The sequence below is a fragment of the Hypanus sabinus genome, chromosome 13, assembly GCF_030144855.1.
Source record: "Hypanus sabinus isolate sHypSab1 chromosome 13, sHypSab1.hap1, whole genome shotgun sequence".
NCBI classification, from domain to species: Eukaryota; Metazoa; Chordata; class Chondrichthyes; order Myliobatiformes; family Dasyatidae; genus Hypanus; species Hypanus sabinus.
The window spans coordinates 21,502,682-21,521,964 of record NC_082718.1 but is presented as its reverse complement, the minus strand read 5'-3'; the positions used below and the strand labels follow the sequence as shown (position 1 = coordinate 21,521,964).

Sequence of the window (19,283 nt, the reverse complement as noted above, 5' to 3'; positions counted from 1 at the left end):
ACACACACAGAATTCTGGAGAAACTGAGTGTGCCAGGTAGCGTCTGTGGAAAAGAGTACAGTCAACGTTTTGGGTTGAGGGTCTCGGCCCGAAACATCGACGGTTTACTCTTTGCCTCGATGTTGCCAGGCCTACTGAGTCCCTCCAGCATTTTGTGCGTGTTGCTTGGATTTCCAGCATCTGCAAATTTTCTCTCGTTTGTGATTAAAACATAAGATGTATTTCATTTGCAGTTTGAAAGTGCTTTTCTCTTCGTCTGCAAGCTTACTGTTTTTTGAAACAAAAGCCAAGTGTGCAACCGGTATCTTTCGATCAATTGATAAAATTGACATCTGTATATGGATCTATGTTCACATCGGTATTTTAAGGTAACTTTTTAAGTGATTCGTTTCTAAGCTCTGTCACCTTCGATGAAAATTGTTCTCTTTTGAGTGGCTGATTTGTGTTAAATGTGGTTGTGAATTTGTGGAGGAAAGAATACAAAATAACAAAAAACTCACATTGTATTATTAGAATAAAAATCGGATTTTAATTTGCTCTCAAGACCACTTTTCTCCATGGATGAATATTCAAGTACGTACTGCTTTGCTAATTTATTATCTTTAAATGAGAAATGTTATTATCGTGTGTGTTTTTTGTTTGAAATCTTGCAGCTGTTCGTAGCTGGGTTGATTGTTCTGTTACTAGATGAACTGTTGCAGAAGGGTTACGGACTGGGTTCAGGTATCTCCTTGTTCATTGCCACAAACATCTGTGAAACCATCGTGTGGAAGGCTTTTAGCCCCACCACCATCAACACTGGCAGGGGTAAGCAACACCTATCTGGGAATCTAAACCTTTAGTGTTAGTGTTGGAGCTTCCAACTCCTGACTGTTCGCCCCCTCTGTTTTTCTGTGTCCAGGCACTGAATTTGAAGGTGCTGTAATTGCACTCTTCCATCTCTTAGCAACACGGCAAGACAAGGTCCGGGCTCTGCGGGAAGCCTTCTACCGCCAAAACCTGCCCAATCTCATGAACCTCATTGCCACCATCTTCGTGTTTGCTGTGGTTATCTACTTTCAGGTGAGGGTGTCACAAGCCGAGGCTGAGGACTGGAAGAGAGAGAACTGTGCATGCCGGACAGCTAAAATAAAATCAGAAAAAAGCTGCGAGCACTTGTTAGGTCAGGCAGCGTTTGTGGAGAGAGAAGCAGTTAACGTTTTGGTTTGATGGCCTCTCGGAACTTGGGGACCTATCAGAAGCTGCAATCTCGAGCAACAGGCAAAATGCTGGAGGAACTCAGCGGGTCGGGCAGCAACTGTGGAGGGAAATGAACAGACAACGTTTCGGGTTGAGGCACTTCATCAGGACTGAAGGATAGAGGAGTGAAGCATTGAAGAGAAGGAGCAGAGCAGGAACGGGTGGGTGGATCCAAGTGAGGAGGGGAGATAGGCAGATGGAGGAGGGGGAGTGGAGATACCAACTCCCCCTGCATGGAGGCAGTGAAGAGCTGCAGATGATGATGAACTCTGATACCCTGTTCCTTTTCTCTTTCCTAGTGGTCTCTTTTCTCAGAGAAGCCCTTCAGTCCATCTAGTCAATGCCAAACTGTTATTCTGCCTAGTCTCATTGACCCACACCTGGACCACAGCCCTTCATACCCCTATGTACCTATCCAAACTTCTCTGAAATGTTGCAGTCAAACCTACATTTGTCACTTCCGCTGGCAGCTCATTCCACACTCTCATCACCCGCTGAGTGAACAAGTTCCCCCTCAGGTTTTCTTTCACCTCTCACCCTTAACTCGTGACCTCTGGTTCTGGTCTCACTCGACCTCTGTCAAAAAAGCCTGCTTGCATTTACCTCATCTGTACCCCTCAATTTTGTATACCTTCACAAGATCTCCCCTCACCCCCCCTCCCCATTCTCCTATGGTCTAAAGAATAAAGTCCTAACCTATTCAGCCTTTCCCTAAAACTTAGGTGCTCAAGTCCCAGCAATATCTTTGTAAATTTTCTCTGTGCTCTTTAAGTCTTATTGACAGCTTTCCTGTAGGTGGGTGACTGGTTCCTCCTACACTTGCCCCAGTCCCCATCACCGTTTCTCCCCTCTTCCCCATCTGTCCATCACCCACGCACTGGGTCCCCTCCCCCCTTCCTAACTGCCCTCCACTCCTCTTATTTTGATTCCGTGTTCCACTTTTCTCTCCTGCCAGATCCCACCATAGTCCTGATTCGCAGAGTTCCTCCAGTGTCTCGTTTGTTGTTCCATCAGAACGCTCTACACCACCACATTTTTTGCTAAGCTGCTATAGAAGTCTCGGATTAGAAGGATGGTATTGTGAAACAAGCTGAAACTATTGCTCTTTTTTTTTTAAAGGCTTTCCAAGTACATTGGTTGAGATCATTTGTTGTAAAATCTTGGAAAATCATGCACCAGCTCTCCTGGGACATTACAGCACAGTCCAGGCCCTTTAGCCCACAATATTATGCCAACCTTTTAGAACCATAGAACACTATACAGTGCAGTACAGGCCCTTCCAGCCCTCCATGTTGTGCCGACCCATATAATCTTTAAAAAAAAGTATTAAGCCCACACTACACCATAACCCTCCATTTTCTTTCATTCATGTGCCTGTCCAAGAGGCTCTTAAATACCCCTAATGTTTTAGCCTCCACCACCATCCCTGGCAAGTCATTCCAGGCACTCACAACCCTCTGTGTAAAATCAATCAATCAATAAATAACTAACTAACTAACCCCTGATGTCTCCCCTAAACTTCCCTCCCTTAATTTTGTACATATGCCCTCTGGTGTTTGCTATTGGTGCTCTGGGAAACAGGTACTGACTATCCACCCTATCTATGCCTCTTATAACCTTGTATATCAAGTCCCCTCTCATTCTTCTACGCTCCAAAGAGAAAAGTCCCAGCTCTGCTAACCTTGCTTCATATGACTTGCTCTCTAAACCAGGCAACATCCTGGTAAATCTCCTCTGCACCCTCTCCATAGCTTCCACATCCTTCCTATTATGAGGTGATCAGACACTTTTAACCTACACTTAGATCAATCTAACCCTTCATCCCACATAACCTTTTTTCCCTATCATCCATGTACCTATCTAAGCGTTTAAATGCCCCTGATACATCTGCCTCTACCACTGCCCCTGACAGGGTGTTTCACTCACCCAGCACTCCATTCTAATGTTTGCTCAAATCAAATGCAACCAAAGTTTCAAGGGTACAAAAAGCTCGAAGGAAAATCAAATAGGAGTAAAGGTAGTGAATGGTGTTATTGGGGATCTTGGAATATTCCTTCTGAAACTTGCTGGTAGTTTTCAAGCGATGCTACCACGGTGCCCTACAATTCTCACAGGCATGGCAGAGAAAGTTAACACTCAGGATACTGGTATTTAACCATGGTAATCAAAGGCCATTAACCAGAACAGTAACTCTCTCTATATAGACAGCATATGATTTAGTACCAGCTTTGGCTTGTATCTTAGAATTATGCCATACTGCAATTTTGGGTTTTGTACAGTTGCGATCCCCTTGAGCCTGTGTGGAGCAGTGCTCTCTTTTTATTGTAGAACACTTTAATATCGATCCTATCCACCAACAGGATGGTGAATAATAAATCATGTAATTTCATAAACCTTTTATAATCTTTGTAGCTTAAACTCTCAACAGTACTTGTACGATGTGTGTGTTTAAAGTTTGCTAAGTAAGCTCTCACAGGTTTCTACAGTTATATTAATAGCAAAAGGATAGTGAGGGATAAAATTGGTCCCATTAGAGAATCAGAGTGGACAGCTATGTGTGGAGCCAAAAGAGATGGGGGAGATTTTGAACAACTTCTTTTCATTGGTATTCGCTAAGAAGAAGGATATTGAATTGTGTAAGGGAAACAAGTAGGGTAGTTACGGAAACTATGATGTTTAAAGATGAGGAAGTACTGGCGCTTTTAAAGAATATAAAAGGGGATAAGTCTCCGGGTCCTGACAGGATTTCCCTAGGACCTTGAGGGAAGTAGAAATAGCAGGGGCTCTGACAGAAACACTTCAAATGTCATTAGAAGCGGGGATGGTGCCGGAGGATTGGTGAATTGCTTATGTGGTTCCATTGTTTAAAAAGGGTTCTAGGAGTAAACCTAGCAATTATTGACGTCAGTGGTGGGTAAATTAATGGAAAGTATTCTTAGAGATGGTATATATAATTATCTAGATAGACAGGGTCTGATTAGGAGCAGTCAACATGGATTTGTGCGTGGAAGGTCATGTTTGACAAATCTTATTGAATTTTTTGAATAAGTTACCAGGAAAGTTGATGAGGGTAAAGCAGTGGATATTGTCTATAAGGACTTCAGTAAGGCCTTTCACAAGGTTCCACACAGAAGGTTAGTTAGGAAGGTTCAATCATTAGGTGTTAATATTGAAGTAGTAAAATGGATTGAAAAGTGGCTGGATGGGAGATGCCAGAGAGTAGTGGTGGATAACTGTTTGTCAGGTTGGAGGCCGGTGACTAGTGGTGTGCCTCAGGGATCTGTACTGGGTCCAATGTTGTTTGTCATATACATTAATGATCTGGATGATGGGGTGGTAAATTGGATTAGTAGGTATGCAGATGATAGGTGGCATTGTGGATAATGAAGTAGGTTTTCAAAGCTTGCAGGGAGACTTAGGCCAGTTAGAAGAGTGGGCTGAAAGATGGCAGATGGAGTTTAATGCTGGTAAGTGTGAGGTGCTACATTTTGGTAAGAATAATCCAAATAGGACATACATGGTAGATGGTAGGGCATTGAGGAATGCAGAGGAACAGAGTGATCTGGGAATAATGATGCATAGTTCCTTGAAGGTGGAATCTCATGTGGATAGGGTGGTGAAGAAAGCTTTTGGTATGCTGGCCTTTATAAATCAGATCATTGAGTATAGGAGTTGGGATGTAATGTTAAAATTGTACAAGGCATTTGTGAGGCCAAATTTGGAGTATTGTGTACAGTTCCGGTCACTGAATTATAGGAAAGATGTCAGCAAAATAGAGAGAGTACAGAGATTGACTAGAATGTTACCTGGGTTTCAGCACCCAAGTTACAGGGAAAGGTTGAATAAGTTAGGTCTTTATTCTTTGGAGCGTAGAAGGTTGAAGGGGGGGACTTGATAGAGGTATTTAAAATTATGAGGGGGATAGATAGAGTTGACGTGGATAGGCTTTTTCCATTGAGAGTAGGGGAGATTCAAACCAGGGAGATGAGTTGAGAGTTAAGAGGCAAAAGTTTAGGGGTAACATGAGGGGGAACTTACTTACTTAGAGAGTGGTAGCCGTGTGGAATGAGCTTCCAGTAGAAGTGGTAGAGGCAGGTTTGATTTTGTCATTTAAAAAAAAAATTGGATAGGTATGTGGATAGGAAAGGAATGGAGGGTTATGGGCTGAGTGCGGGCCAGTGGGACTAGGTGAGAATAAGCGTTCGGCATGGACTCGAAGGACCGAGATGGCCTGTTTCCGTGCTGTAATTGTTATATGGTTATCAGTGGGATATTTGGTGCTGAGTGACAATTACTTTAATCGCACGGTCACTATGTGAACCTGTAGATCATGTGTTTGGGGATAAAGTGATTGATACTTTCTTCCCTGTGTGGTTTTTACTCTGGCTGCTGGCATCACAGATTTGCATGTATATCTGTTTTGTTGTTTGCTCCACAGGATTAAACTCCAGTGAAATAAGCTGGGGTGGGGGGTGTTTGGTAAAGCAGGGGTTCCTATCCTGGGGTCCCCTCAGTTAATGGTAAGGCTATATTGTATAAAAAAGGTTGGGAACCTTTGTCTAAAGATGAGCTTTATTTGTCACATGTACATCAAAACATACAGTGAAAACTGTTAAATCAAATCAGTGAGGTTTGTGCTGAGTGTCACCACACTTCAGGTGCCAACATAGAATACAGGCAGTCCCCAGGTTACAAACGAGTTCTGTTCCTGAGTCCGTCTTTAATTCAGACTTGTACGTAAGTTGGAACAAGTACATCCAGTATTATTTAGTGTCAGTTAGTCAAACGTTTGTCTTAGTATATACTATATATATTTTACCTTTCTATGCATATAAAACACTTAAGAAACGTATATATTCCAATGATTAAACCACTGTGTTGCTTAGTAATAATTGTAGCTTTCATCGGGGCAGGGCCTTTCACATGCTCCATTATTCTCACTTTATCTGCTATTCTTTAAAATCGTTCCGATCGTTGACCAACTGTAGCCTAAAACTTTTCCGATCACTGATGGTGTTTCATCTATTTCCAAATGCTTTATTATTTCCACTTTATTTTCAATTGTGATTGCTTCCCATCAATGGAACAGAAACACTGTGGGCGGCGGGTCCCGACCTCCGCTGGCTCCAGAGCTCCGCCAGGTCCTAAGGACCACTGCGCTGAATTCCCTGGGTCCGCACTGAGACTGTTTAAATGGGTCAGCTGGGGGCTGTGCTGGGTTTGGGTATTTGATCCTCCACAATATTCCGCGTGGGAATTTAAACTGGAGGTGGCAGTGCAGTGTTTTTTTTAGAAGATCGAGTTGCGAGCTCGACATCAACCCAGCAAGGATGGTACGGGAATCACTGGATTGACATCAACCTGGCGCGCTCGGGAGCGGTCTGTCACTGGATCGATCTTGGGAACCTCCGTTCTTGAGCCCGGTGCTGATCTCACTGCGCCACCAGCCGACCGGAACGGGCGGGGTGGGGGGGGGGGGGCGGTCAAGGTGAATCTTACTAAGAAAAATTTAAGCCAAATATAAAGTTACGCATGCAACACAGTGTCAACTGCAACAACTTAAAATGGTGGACGGCGTTCTCCTTCCTCGGTTGAGTATGAGTTGTCCGTAAGTTGGATGTTCCTAACTCTGGGACTACCTGTAGCCACAACTCACTAACCCTAACTAGTATATCTTTGGAATGTGGGAGGAAACCCACACGGTCACGAGGAGAGTGTTACAGGCAGCAGCAGGAACCAAACCCTGATCGGTGCTGTAAAGCAACGCGTGAACCGCTCGGCTACCAAGCTGCCCTATTGTACCGTGCGGTCTGTGGGTAATGCACTCGTCTCCTGCTTGCAGCCAGCATTGCATCTCATCTTGCTTTGCCTGTGGCATTTTTTCTTTCTTTTTTGAACTTGCTGTCTTGGAGACGTTTCTCGACCAGGAGCTTTTGGGTGCCTGATATTTGCAATGCTGGGGTGATTCGGCAGTTGGTGATCAGTTACAGGCCGTTCGGCCTACGATATCTGTGCCAAACACATCGCCAAATTAAACAATCACTTTTGCATGTACGTGATCCATCTCCTCCATTCCCTGCATATTTCCTGTGTTGATCTGAAAGCCTGTTGAACACGACTACACAGCTCCAGGTACTCACCACTCTGTGTTTATTTAAAATATGTACTTGATCCATACATCCCCTTTAAACCATAAAGCTACCTTAATGCTATGTCCTGTCGTACTTAGCATTTTTACCCTGGCAACAAGACTGTGTACCTTACCCGTGCCTCTCATAATTTTAAAAACATCTATCTGGTCTCCGCCAGTCTGCAGTGCTCCAGACAAAGCAATCCGAGTTGGTCCTCCCTCCTTCTGTGGTTCATACCCTCTCACCCAAGCAGACGTCTTCTTTCGTTTTCAATCTTCTTAATAAGTTTCCAATAAACAATACTAATACATAGAGATCAGGAGTACATTATTAAGGTTAACATGTAGAAACACATATTCTAAGTAACGAATGGAGTCTAACCTCCCAATCTCTTAGTAATTAACCATGAAAAAGATAATTACAATTATTAAAAAAAGAGAAAAAGAAAAAAAAACCCAAACTAAAACTAACCTAAAAAGAAACGAACAAAGATTGGGCTGCCATCATTCATTGGTTAAAATTATATTTTGTCGTTAACTCCACTCCTCTATACATAAAAAAAATGCTGAAAAAAAAGGATTCAGAAAGGGTCAACTTACATCATATGAAAATATTGAATAAATGGCTTCCAAGTTTCTTCAAAGTTAACCGAGGACTCCATAGTGCTACTTCTAATCTTTTCTAAATTTAAACATGCAATTTTTTGGGAAAAACCGTCATCCTATTACTGCAGTCTTTGAACTCTAGTGATAGACTCTAGTCATTTATCCTCATCAGCTTGTCATTTAATTGCTTTCGTGACATTAATAGCCAGAAGATCGATTTTATTTAAATGGAAAGATTTCAATCCACCTACCACATTTCAGTGGTTTTCACAAACGATTGCATGTTTAAATTTGGAAAAGATTAAGTGTAGACTTCTTCTGCGTTGTCCTTGAAGCCTCCATGTGTTCCTGTAGTGGGGTGACCAGGACTTCTGCACGGTGGCATAGTAGTTAGTGTTCCACTTTACAGCGCCAGTGATCTTAGTTCAACTCCGGCTGCTGCCTGTAAGCAACTTGTACATTTTTGCCTGTGACTGTGTGGGTTTCCTCCCACAGTCCATACAGTATAGCTGTTAGGGTTAGTAAGTTGTGGACATTCTGTCTTGGTTGCTACCACTTCTGGGCTGCCCCCAGCACAGATTTGTACTGTGTTGGTCATTGACACAAATGATACATTTCACCGTATGCTTCAATGTTTTCATGTATATGTGACAAATAATCTTTCAAATCTTTAAAAATGGCCTAGAATTTTATACTGCTCCAACATGACTTCCTGACTCAACCAACATGAGCCATGATGGAAATTGATTATAGGCCCAGACGCTACAGGGATGGTGGAACCTTTTACCATTTCTGCCTACAAATAACTGCACCATTTTCTTTTCTAGGGGTTCCGAGTAGACCTGCCTATCAAATCAGCTCGATATCGTGGCCAGTACAGCAGCTACCCCATAAAGCTGTTCTACACATCAAACATCCCCATTATTCTTCAGTCTGCTCTCGTGTCCAACCTCTACGTCATCTCACAGATGCTGTCTGTCCGTTTCAGTGGTAACTTCCTGGTCAACCTGCTGGGTCAGTGGGCTGTAAGTACGGAATTGCTCACGGGGTAAACTGCCCTTCAGATGGGTGAGACACCACCCTGAACTGCTGCAACCTATCCAGTGAAGAGGCTTCAAATGCCTATTGGGGAGGGGGCTACATAACTGGGAATATACCGGTCTATTCATACATCAGAACTCTAGGAGAGAGTCCAGGAACGTCCAAGAGATTTTCACTCTCCTGACGTGGTGGTTTAGACCATAAGACCATGAGGCATAAGAAACAGGAGGAGGCCATTCAGCCCATCAAGTCTGTTCTGCATTCCATCATGGCTGAATTATTATCCCTCTCAACCCCATCTTCCTGCTTTCTCCCTGTACCTTTAATGCACTGACTATCCAAGAACCTATCAACCTCCGCTTTAAAAACACTCAAAGTCTTGGCCTCCTCTAGCCGTCCATGGCAATGAATTCCACGAATTCTCCCCTTCCTGGCTAATTAAAGTCCTCCTCATCTTTGTTGTAAAGTGATGTCCTTGTGTTCTGAGGCTGTGCCTCTGGTCCTAGACTCCTCCACTATAGAAACTGTACTTCAACACAAAGATAGCAATAAACAATTAACTAGAATTTTAATTGCTATAGTCACCTACCTGGTTTTGACATTTGGAATATAGTCAAGGAAGTTTACAGAATTACATATTTACAATGCTAGCACATCCCAACTTTCACAACCCCTTTGAATATTCATTATTGGCGTCTGTTCTAAAAGCTTCTGGAGATCCAAAACATTGTCTCTTTTGTTTCCGTGTTGAGGTACGTACCCAGAAGTATACAACTGACCAGAAGATAAAGTGATGAGACAGATCTGTCCTGAATTGTGCACTACGTGGCTAGGATTCACTTTAAGAGTAGAATAAGTCCATTGAGTTTGCTTCGCCATTCCATCATGGATGATTTATTATTCCTCTCAAGCTCATTCTCCTGCCTTTTCACCTCTTAATCTTTGATGCCCTGACAAATCAAGAAACTGACAACCTCCACTCTAAATACATCAAATGACTTGGCAATGAATTCCACTAATTCCCCACCCTCTAGGTAAAGAAATTCCTCCTCATCTCTGTTCTAAAGCGTCATCCTCCGATTTTGAGGCTGTGCCCCTCAGGTCCTTGACTCCCCGCTGTATGAGACATCCCTCCACCTCCACTCTATCTATGTCTTTCAATAGTCAATAGATTTTAATGAGATGTCCCCTCATTCTTCTAACCCCAGTGAACGCAGATCTAGAACCATCAAATAGTCCTCATATGTAAAGTTTTTCATTCCCGGGATCATTTGTTAGTAACAGAAAACGTTCATCTGTACTGTCATCCCTTGTAGTTTCGATGGGACTGAATGCGAATGTCCCACACCCAATGATTGGTATCAGTTGGATGTTAAATTGTGTACAGGTTTTATTTCTTGAAGGCTGTTTCACATCGGGTTTATCCACAGTTTTGCTGTCCATGATGTCATAGTTCCAGAATAACCCCTAACAGGGACATGAGAGATTCTGTGGATGCCGACAATCCAGAGTAGCAGAGACAGAATGCTGGAGGAACACAGAAGGCCTGGCTGCAGCTAAGGAGAACGGCAATCAGCGCGAGGGGTCATTCGTTGGTGACGCGGCATGAGTTTTAAAAAAGTACGGGTGCTTATGGCTTTTTTATTCGATGGATGGGCAATCAACATGGGGTTTAAAAAGAGTTTTTATGGGTTTTTTTTTGGCTTGTTTCGGCGGACCAGTAAAACAAAAGGAGTTGTACGTAAGAAAGTTTCTAGTCAGTTTTTTTTCCCTCTGTTAGTACATAGCTAGTGCGCTGAGAATGGTCCAGAGGTAGCGGCATGCTCCTTCTATGAGGTGTGGGAAATTAGGGAGTACTCCAGTCTCCCTGATAACTCATCTACACAAAGTGCATCGAGTTGCAGCTCCTTGTAGAGCGTGTTAAGGAACTGGAACTGTGGCTGGATGACGTTCGGCTCGTATGGGAAAATGAGGAGGTGATAGGAGCTACAGGGAGGTAGTTACCCCTAAGGTACAGGGGGTAATTCCCTGAGTGACTGTCAGAAGTGGGAAAGGGAATAGCTAGGGAGGGCAGAGTATCCCTGTGTCCATTCTCCTCAATATTAAGTATACTGCTTTGGATACGTAAAGGTGACCTCCCGGGGGAAGCTGCATTGACCAGGTCTCTGGTACTGAGTCTGTCTCTGTGGCTCAGAAGGGAAGGAGTGGGGGAGAAGAGGAGTGCAGTAGGGACAGGGGATTTCATTCTTAGAGAAGCAGAAAGCAGATTCTGTGGGTGTGAGAGAGATACTCGGATGGTATGTTGCCTCCTAGGTGTCGGATTTTTTAGATTGGGTCCATGGCATTCTGAAGGGAGAGGGTGAACCACCGGAAGATGTGGTACATATTGGAGCCAACAGCACAGGTAAGAAAAGGGAGGAGATTCTGAAGAGAGAATATAGGGAGTTAGACAGGACCTGAAAAATGGGTTACTCCAGATCCCATGGGTTGCAATATCCTTGAGAGCAAGTTTGCTAGAGCTGTTGGGGAGGGTTTAAATTAATTTGGCAAAGGGATGGGAACTGGAGTGATGGAGCTGAGAATGGGGCAGTTGGTATACAAGAAGATGCAGTGTGTAGTGAGACTGAAAAAGGGCAGGCAGATGGTGGGGCAGAATTGCAGACAGTGGGATGAATTTAAGTGTAACAGGGGGCCAACATCAGAGTGATGAATACAAGACTTAAGATTTTATATTTGAACGGAATAAGGTAGATGATCTTGTAGCGCGGTTAGAGGTTAAGTGACATTGTGGGCATCTTTGAGTCATGGCTGAAAGAAGATCACAGTTGACAGCTTAACATGCAAGGATACACATTGTATCAAAAGAACAGGCGGGTAGGTAGAGGGGATGGTGTGGCTCTCTTGGTGAAAAATGAAATCAAATCCTTAAAGAGATGATACAGGATTGGAACATGTACAATCCTTGTGGATGGAGTTAAGAAACTGCAAGGGTAAAAAGACACTGATGGGAGTTATATACAGGCCTCCAACAGGGCATGTAATAAAAAAGCAATGTTGTGTTAATCATGGGGGATTTCAATATGCAGGTAGATTGGGAAAATCAGGTTGGTACTGAGTACCAAGAGAGGGAACTTGTAGAATGCAATGAAACGGCCTTTTAGAGAAGCTTGTGGTTGAGCCCTCTAGGGGAATGGCAATTCTGGGTTGGATATTTTGACTAGGAAGCTTAAGGTAAAGGATCCCTTAGGGAGACAGTGATCATAGTATGATAGAATTCACCCTGCAGTTTGAGAAGGAGAAGCTAGGCTCAGTATTACATTGGGCATTGGAGAGAGTCCAGAGGAGGTTCATCAGAATGATCCCAGGAATAAAAGGGTTAATGTATGAGGAGCGTTTGATGGCTGAAGGCCTGTACTCGCTAGAGTCTAGTAGAATGGGGGAGTGGGGTGGGATCTCAATGAAACCTGTCGAATATTGAAAGCCCTAGACAGAGTAAACTTGAAGAGGATGTCTCCTACAGTGGGGGAGTCCAGGATTAGAGGGCATAGCCTCAGCTTTGAGGGTCGTCCATTAAGAACAGAAATATTGAAGAAAATTCTGTAGCCAGAAGGTGATGAATCTGTAGAATTATTTGCTCCAGGTGGCTGTGCAGGCCAAGGCAATGGATATTTTTAAAGCATTGGTTGATTAATCAGGGTGTGGAAGGTTACATGGAGAAGCCAGGATAATAAACCAGCCATGGTGGAATGACAGAGCAGACTTGATGGGCTGAATAGCCTAGATCTGGTCCTAGATCTTTTGGTCTTCTGGAAAAAGCCTGTTGGCACTTATCCTATCTATACCCCTCATAATTTTGTCCATCTCTATCAAATCTTCCCTTGTTCTCCTTCTCTCTAGGGCATTAAGTCTAACCTATTCAGCCATTCCTTATAACTCAGGTCCCCACATACCAGCAAGATCCTTCTAAGTTTTCAATGCAGTCTTTCAATCTTACTGTACAGAATACTCCAAATTAGACCTTATTAGCATCTTAAGCAACTTCAACATAATCCCCCAACTCCCATACTCAGTACTTTGGTTTATGAAGGTCAATGTGCCAAAAGCTCTTTTTACGACCTTATCTACCTGTGACACCACTTTCAGGAATTATGGATCTGTATTCCCAGTTCTCTCTGTTCTACCACACTTCTCACATCTTCCTCCATCAATGCTGAATTCCTCTGGCATTTTTTTTGTGTGTGTGTTGCACAAGGTTTCCAGCAGCTGCGAAATCTTTGTGCCTCATTTCCCTGCTTGCTTTCTGTTGTACGTTGTTCTAGTTTTGGAGCTGTTTACTGGGTGTTTCGTTGTGACTTGCAGGATGTGAGTGGAGGTGGTCCTGCTCGCTCTTATCCGGTTGGTGGCCTCTGCTACTACCTCTCTCCTCCGGAATCCATCAGTGCCGTGTTCGAGGACCCCATTCACGTCACAGTGTACATCATATTTATGCTTGGATCGTGTGCTTTCTTCTCTAAGACTTGGATAGATGTTTCTGGTTCTTCTGCTAAGGATGTGAGTAGTACCATGTTTTTGTCCTTTTGGTTGGTTGGAAGCAAGTTCAAGTTTAGTTTATTTTCACTACTCTGTAACATGTACGTCACCAAATGAAACAATGTTCATCTGGAACAAGGTAAACACAGTACATATAATTCATACCCACAACACATAAAGTAATATTACCACAAATAAATCAACAAATAATAAGGTGCATTTATGACAAGTTTAAAAAGTAAGCAGTGTAATGCTATTGGCGGTTAATATATGCAGCCTAGCTGGTGGCAGGGAGTTTGATGGTCTTGTGGTCTAGATGTTTCCCTTCCTAACAGTTTTGTCTTAATGCTATGGTCCCTCCTGCTTGAAAGTTGGATTGGGGGGGGGGGGTGGTGTGTCAAAGATTTTGTTGGACAGGTGTGAGGGATCATTGATAACGCCAAGGGCTTCTGATAACTATCCTCTCGGCAGTCCTCACAATCCTTTGTAGGGTCTTGCTGTCAGTTGCCTTGCAATTCCCGAACCAGCTGTTCAAGACGCTTTTGATGGTGCTCTTCTAGGAATTGTTTAGATTGGGAAGGGAGGGGGCTTGCTCACCTCAAACTCCTTAGGAAGTGGAGATGCTGCTGTGCTTTCTTGACCAAAGAGGTGGTGTTGAAGGAGCATGTAAGATGGTCCATTATATGCACTCCCAGAAACTTGGTTCTCCTAACTCTCTCCATGGAGGAGTCATTTAATGTGCAGTGAGGAGTGGACAGCCTGCACCATCCTAAAGCTCATAATTATCTCTTTGGTCTTGTCTATGTTGCGCTTCCCTGTCATGTAGACCTCCATTTTTCTATTTTCCATGTGCCTAACATGGATGTCCATGAAGTAACAGCAACTTCCATGCGCCCAGTACTCTATTTTAAAAAAAAAATCTGATATCCCTCCCAAACTTTCCTCCAGTGACCCTAATCAATTTTCATTGAGGAAGTACCAGAGAAAATTGAATCTACCCTGTACCACGTTTGGACATTAAAAACTTGCATTGCCAGTATTGTGGTTAAGAAAGCAAGTCCTCTGTGGAAAATACCAAGTACTCTTTTGCAGGTTGCGAAGCAGCTTAAGGAACAACAGATGGTAATGCGAGGCCACAGGGAGACCTCGATGGTCCATGAACTCAACAGGTCAGTGCACGTTTTGGTATTGGGTTACTTAGTGATCCTGCTGGCATCCTCCCCACTCCACGCGAGACCTGATACCCATCTTGAAGGTGTGACGGACCTGTGTTAATACAAGTGTCTGCAGGCAAGCAGGTGCTGAGGTGACACAGTTAGTCAACCCCAGTTTGAGCAAAGGATGATGAGAGATGAACTGATTATAAAGTAAGTGACTATGGTGGAAATGGCTATTATGAGGGGACAGAACTTTAAGATGATTGGATGAAAGTATAGGGGAGATGATATCAAAGGTAAGTTCTTTACCAAGAGCAGGTGTGTGGAATGAGCTGCCAGAGTGAAAGAGAAGTACAGCACAGAAACAGGCTCTTCAGCCCATCTAATCCATGCTGAAACCATTTAAACTGCCTGCTTCTAAAGACCTGCACCTGGACCACATAGCGCACCATATCCCTACCATCCATGTACTGATCCAATCTTCTCTTGAGTGTTGAAGTTGAGCTCGCATGCATTACTCATGCTGGCAGTTCATTACACGTTCTCATAACCCTCTGAGTGAAGAAGATTTTCCTCATGTCCCCTTAAATCTTTCACCTTTAACCCATGACCTCTAGTTGTAGTCCCACCCAACGTCAGTGGAAAGAGCCTGTTTGCATTCACCTTATCTATACCCGTCATAATTCTGTATGTCTGCATAAAATCTCCTCTGAATCTTCTATGGAAAACAGGCCTTATTTATTCAGTCTTTCCTTATAACTCAGGTCCTCCAGACCCGACAACATCGTTGTAAGCAAGGTTGAAAGAGTACAGAGAAAATTTACATCTTTCCTGTAGGTAGCTGTGCAAAACTACACACAACACTCCAAATTAGGGTTCACCAACAGCTTAACAACTTCAACATAGCACACCATCTTCTGTATTCAAAACATTAATTCCTGAAGGCCAATGTGCCAAAAGCTTTCTTTACAATCCTATCTACCTGTGACGCCACTTCCAACAAATTATGTGCCTTTCTTTCCAGATCCCTTTGCTCTACCATACTCAATGCCCTACCACTGTGTAAACTTACCTTGGTTGGCACAATGTCATGGGCCAAGAGGCCTGAATGTGCTGTATTTTTCCATGTTCAGTCCTTACCTCATGTGCTGTCGTGTGAGGAATATGCACATTGTCCCTGTAACCACGTTTCCCCCAAGTGCTCTAGCTCCCTCCGCATCCCAAATACATATGGGCCATAGGGCTGGTTGTCTCTAAATTTCCACTAGTGTGTGGGTTAGTAGTGAAATCTGGGTGCAGCTGATGGATAGTGGGGAGAGTGAATGGGTTACAAGGAGAATATCTGGACCTGGCATGGGCTGCAGTACCTTGTGTCATGAGGGAAAATAAAGATGGTAGTGACTACGGGCATCTCTCTGGGCACAGCCAGATTCTGCCGACTCTTTCTCAGGTGTTTTGATGTGGCACAATTAACTAGCGCTGCTTGTCGAATAAATTACTTGGTTTTATACTCTGTTACTCTAGCTTGTCCGGCCACTTGGATTCTTGGCTTGTGCTTATGATTGGCAGGCGTGGGTGAAAAAGACAAATATTAATTGTTCCAATTATTATTTTTTTTCATGTTTTCACTTTATTCAATTGTATGAGAAGTGTTGTATCAATTTATTATTGTTAAATTGTCAATCAAATATTTTGACCAATTATAACATGGAAAGAATTTGCTTCTCCATGGCATCTTCCACTTTAGTCAATCCAATGATGCCATTCAAGATTCAAGGTGGTGTAATGTCATTTCCTGTAGACAAGTGTAAAGCTAATGAAATATTTATTACTCCAGATCAGATGCTGCATAAAAAACCACAATAAGGTAAACAATACAGTACTAAATAAAATTCAGCAAGTATAAGTACGTAAGATGGCTTATAAATTGATGGATTGTGTAACACCTACCCAACAGGCTGGTATATGTCTAGGGGAAAAGGAGATCCAGCCTGGTGCTGTGGGAATCAAGTTTATGCCGTGTGCGCACACACCATATCAAACTCACACCAGATACCGTTATGGAATACACTTTAAAGATTTTACTAAACTAAAAGAGTACTATGCAGTACAATATATATGAAGGAAAAGAAAATAAAAGGCACCAACTTATCAAAGTTCAGTCAGTTTAGTGCACCTCGTTGGAGCTCAACCATCGAACCATTCGACCCCTCGTTACTTTCCTCCGACCTCCACGTCCTTGCATCTGGGACCACCCGTGTGGTCGACTGAGCAGTACAGCGCACGTCCACCTTCCTCGGCATCTTCTTCCCGACTCCCCTGAAAAGACGGCGAACCCCCCGTTCACAAGACAAAATAACATTCCCCATTGGTCAACAAATGAATACAATCCCGATATCAGCAAGTCTAAAGCTAAACAACTGCGAGAGAAAGCACTTATCATACAAAGAAGCATTCCTACTCTTAACAAAACAAAGAAGCCATTTTGATTAACGTACACAGTACATTGTACAATTGTATGCCTGTAAAGTGACACTAGACACAGGAGTGTCTGTATATAAGGTGACTGAAAATGATAAAGTAATGGTGGTTGCAGATGTGGAGGGCTGGGTTAGTGGGCTGAGGTGCTGATCAGCCTTACTGCTTGGGGAAAGTAACTGTGTTCGAGTCTGGTTATACTGGCGTGGATACTAGGCGGCCTCTTCCCTGATGGGAGTGGGGCAAACAATCCATGAACAGGGTGGGTAGGATTCTTCACAATGTTACTGAGCCTTTAATGTCAGCTTTTCTGTATATTAATCCTTGGTGGCAGTTAGGCTGCTGCTGGTGATGTATTGGCACGATGACACCGAAGGGCAAATTCCTAATATATGTAAATGTAATGGCAAAGGGTGTCTACAGGTTAAATGCTTGTGTACCAGTGAATTCCTAAATGATGTGATTTTTGGGTGGATGGTAGGCTAACTCAATGCTCTTTATATTTTCAAGATACATTCCGACAGCCGCTGCTTTTGGTGGCCTTTGTATTGGAGCACTTTCTGTCCTGGCGGATTTTCTCGGAGCGATTGGATCTGGGACCGGAATCCTTCTCGCTGTTACCATCATCTATCAGTATTTTGAAATCTTTGTGAAGGAACAGGCTGAGGTTGGAGGAATGGGTGCGTTGTTCTTCTGAATTGCCAAAACATGCAAGGTATTATTTGTGGAGTTGTTTACCCCCCCCCCCCCCCCGCCACATTTAATGCCATTTCTGTGTGAACGGAATTGTTTTCCATACTTATGTCAGTCTCTTTGCCCCCACTACAAGACAGCAAAATTCTTTGTGTGGAGCACTGTCCTGGCTGCACTTGCCTTCTTTAGGTCCGTGTTGCAAATAGTGCTTTGTCATGACCACAGGTCCTGGATACACCTGTTCAAAACCCATGCCAATTTCAGTTTACTTACAGAGACCTCATGTCACTCATGACAGTGTCCTTACCACCTTGTAAGTGTACATAGATTCGGCATGTCATCAAAATCTGAGAAGTTCTATAAATGCACAGTGGTGCATATTTTGACTGGTTTCATCACAGCCTGGTATGGAAACGCCAATGCCCAAGAACAGAAAAGCCTACATAAGTGGTGGACACAGCCCAGTCCATCACAGGCAAAGACCTCCCCACCATTGAATAAGTTTACAAGGAGTCCTGTCGCAAGAAAGCAGCATCCATATCAGGAACCCCACCTTCTAGGATATGCTCTTGCTGCTGCAATCGGGAAGGAGGATGAGAAGCCCTGGGTCCCACACGACCAGGTTTAGGAAGTTATTACTCTTCAAACATCAGCCTCCTGAACCAGCATGGATAACTTCACTCATCTCAACTCAGGACTGATTCTACGACCTATGGACTCACTTTCAAGGACTCTACAACTCTTGTTCTCAGTATTTATTTTTTTAAATTTGCCCCTTGTATCTTCTTTTGCACATTGGTTGTTTGTCAGTCTGTGTGTGTAGTTTTTCACTGATTGTATTGTATTTCTTTATGCTATGAATGCCTGCAAAAAATGAATTTCAAGGTAGTATGTGGTGACATATATGTACTTTGATAATAAATTTCCCTTGAAATTTAATTTTAATAGCAGGAGGATTTTGGCTGTTTAAAATTATGCATTTCAAATTGTTAAGTAAAACCATGAAAGCACAAGGTTTTAGAAATGTGATTATATTTTAGTATATCATCCATTTACTCAATGCAGTGTTTGTTTTCTTCATGTGTATACCTGTGGCATCTGGCGCTGCCTACTAGTTATTCAATGCTTGTGTGTAGATTACAGGTCCTAACCACTTGCCTATACCAGGCAGCTAATCTGTGCCAAACTTGTTCATGTAAATGTTGGTACCCTACACTGTGGGGTTTGTATGTGCACTAAATGGATCATTTTATTTATTATGTATTAAATGTGAACATGAATAGTTGGCATTTTCACATGTATTTATGTCTAAAGAGGCACATTGAATTATGTTGTAGTGTGGGTGAAGTTGAAATGAAATGCCTTTTGAGTGAGTCATGAAAAGTGAATAAATGTTTATATCCCATTCA

General features: G+C 43.1%; 1 protein-coding gene across 10 annotated transcripts in view; it reads left to right on the top strand.

The window, feature by feature from the left end:
• Window positions 1-19,283, top strand: part of LOC132403704 (protein transport protein Sec61 subunit alpha) — a 36,236-nt gene extending 16,953 nt beyond the window's left edge. For 7 of the 10 annotated variants that reach the window (XM_059987288.1, XM_059987292.1, XM_059987289.1 and 4 more), the window contains 6 exons: window positions 654-807; window positions 902-1,062; window positions 8,803-9,000; window positions 13,376-13,567; window positions 14,639-14,715; window positions 17,692-19,283. In XM_059987288.1, the coding sequence (XP_059843271.1) occupies window positions 654-807; window positions 902-1,062; window positions 8,803-9,000; window positions 13,376-13,567; window positions 14,639-14,715; window positions 17,692-17,878 (969 nt within the window). In that variant the 3' untranslated portion in view covers window positions 17,879-19,283. Of the gene's footprint in view, window positions 1-653; window positions 808-901; window positions 1,063-8,802; window positions 9,001-10,446; window positions 13,302-13,375; window positions 13,568-14,638; window positions 14,716-17,691 lie in introns of those variants that run through there. The other 3 variants (XM_059987287.1, XM_059987297.1, XM_059987296.1) reach the window with 3 other exon arrangements.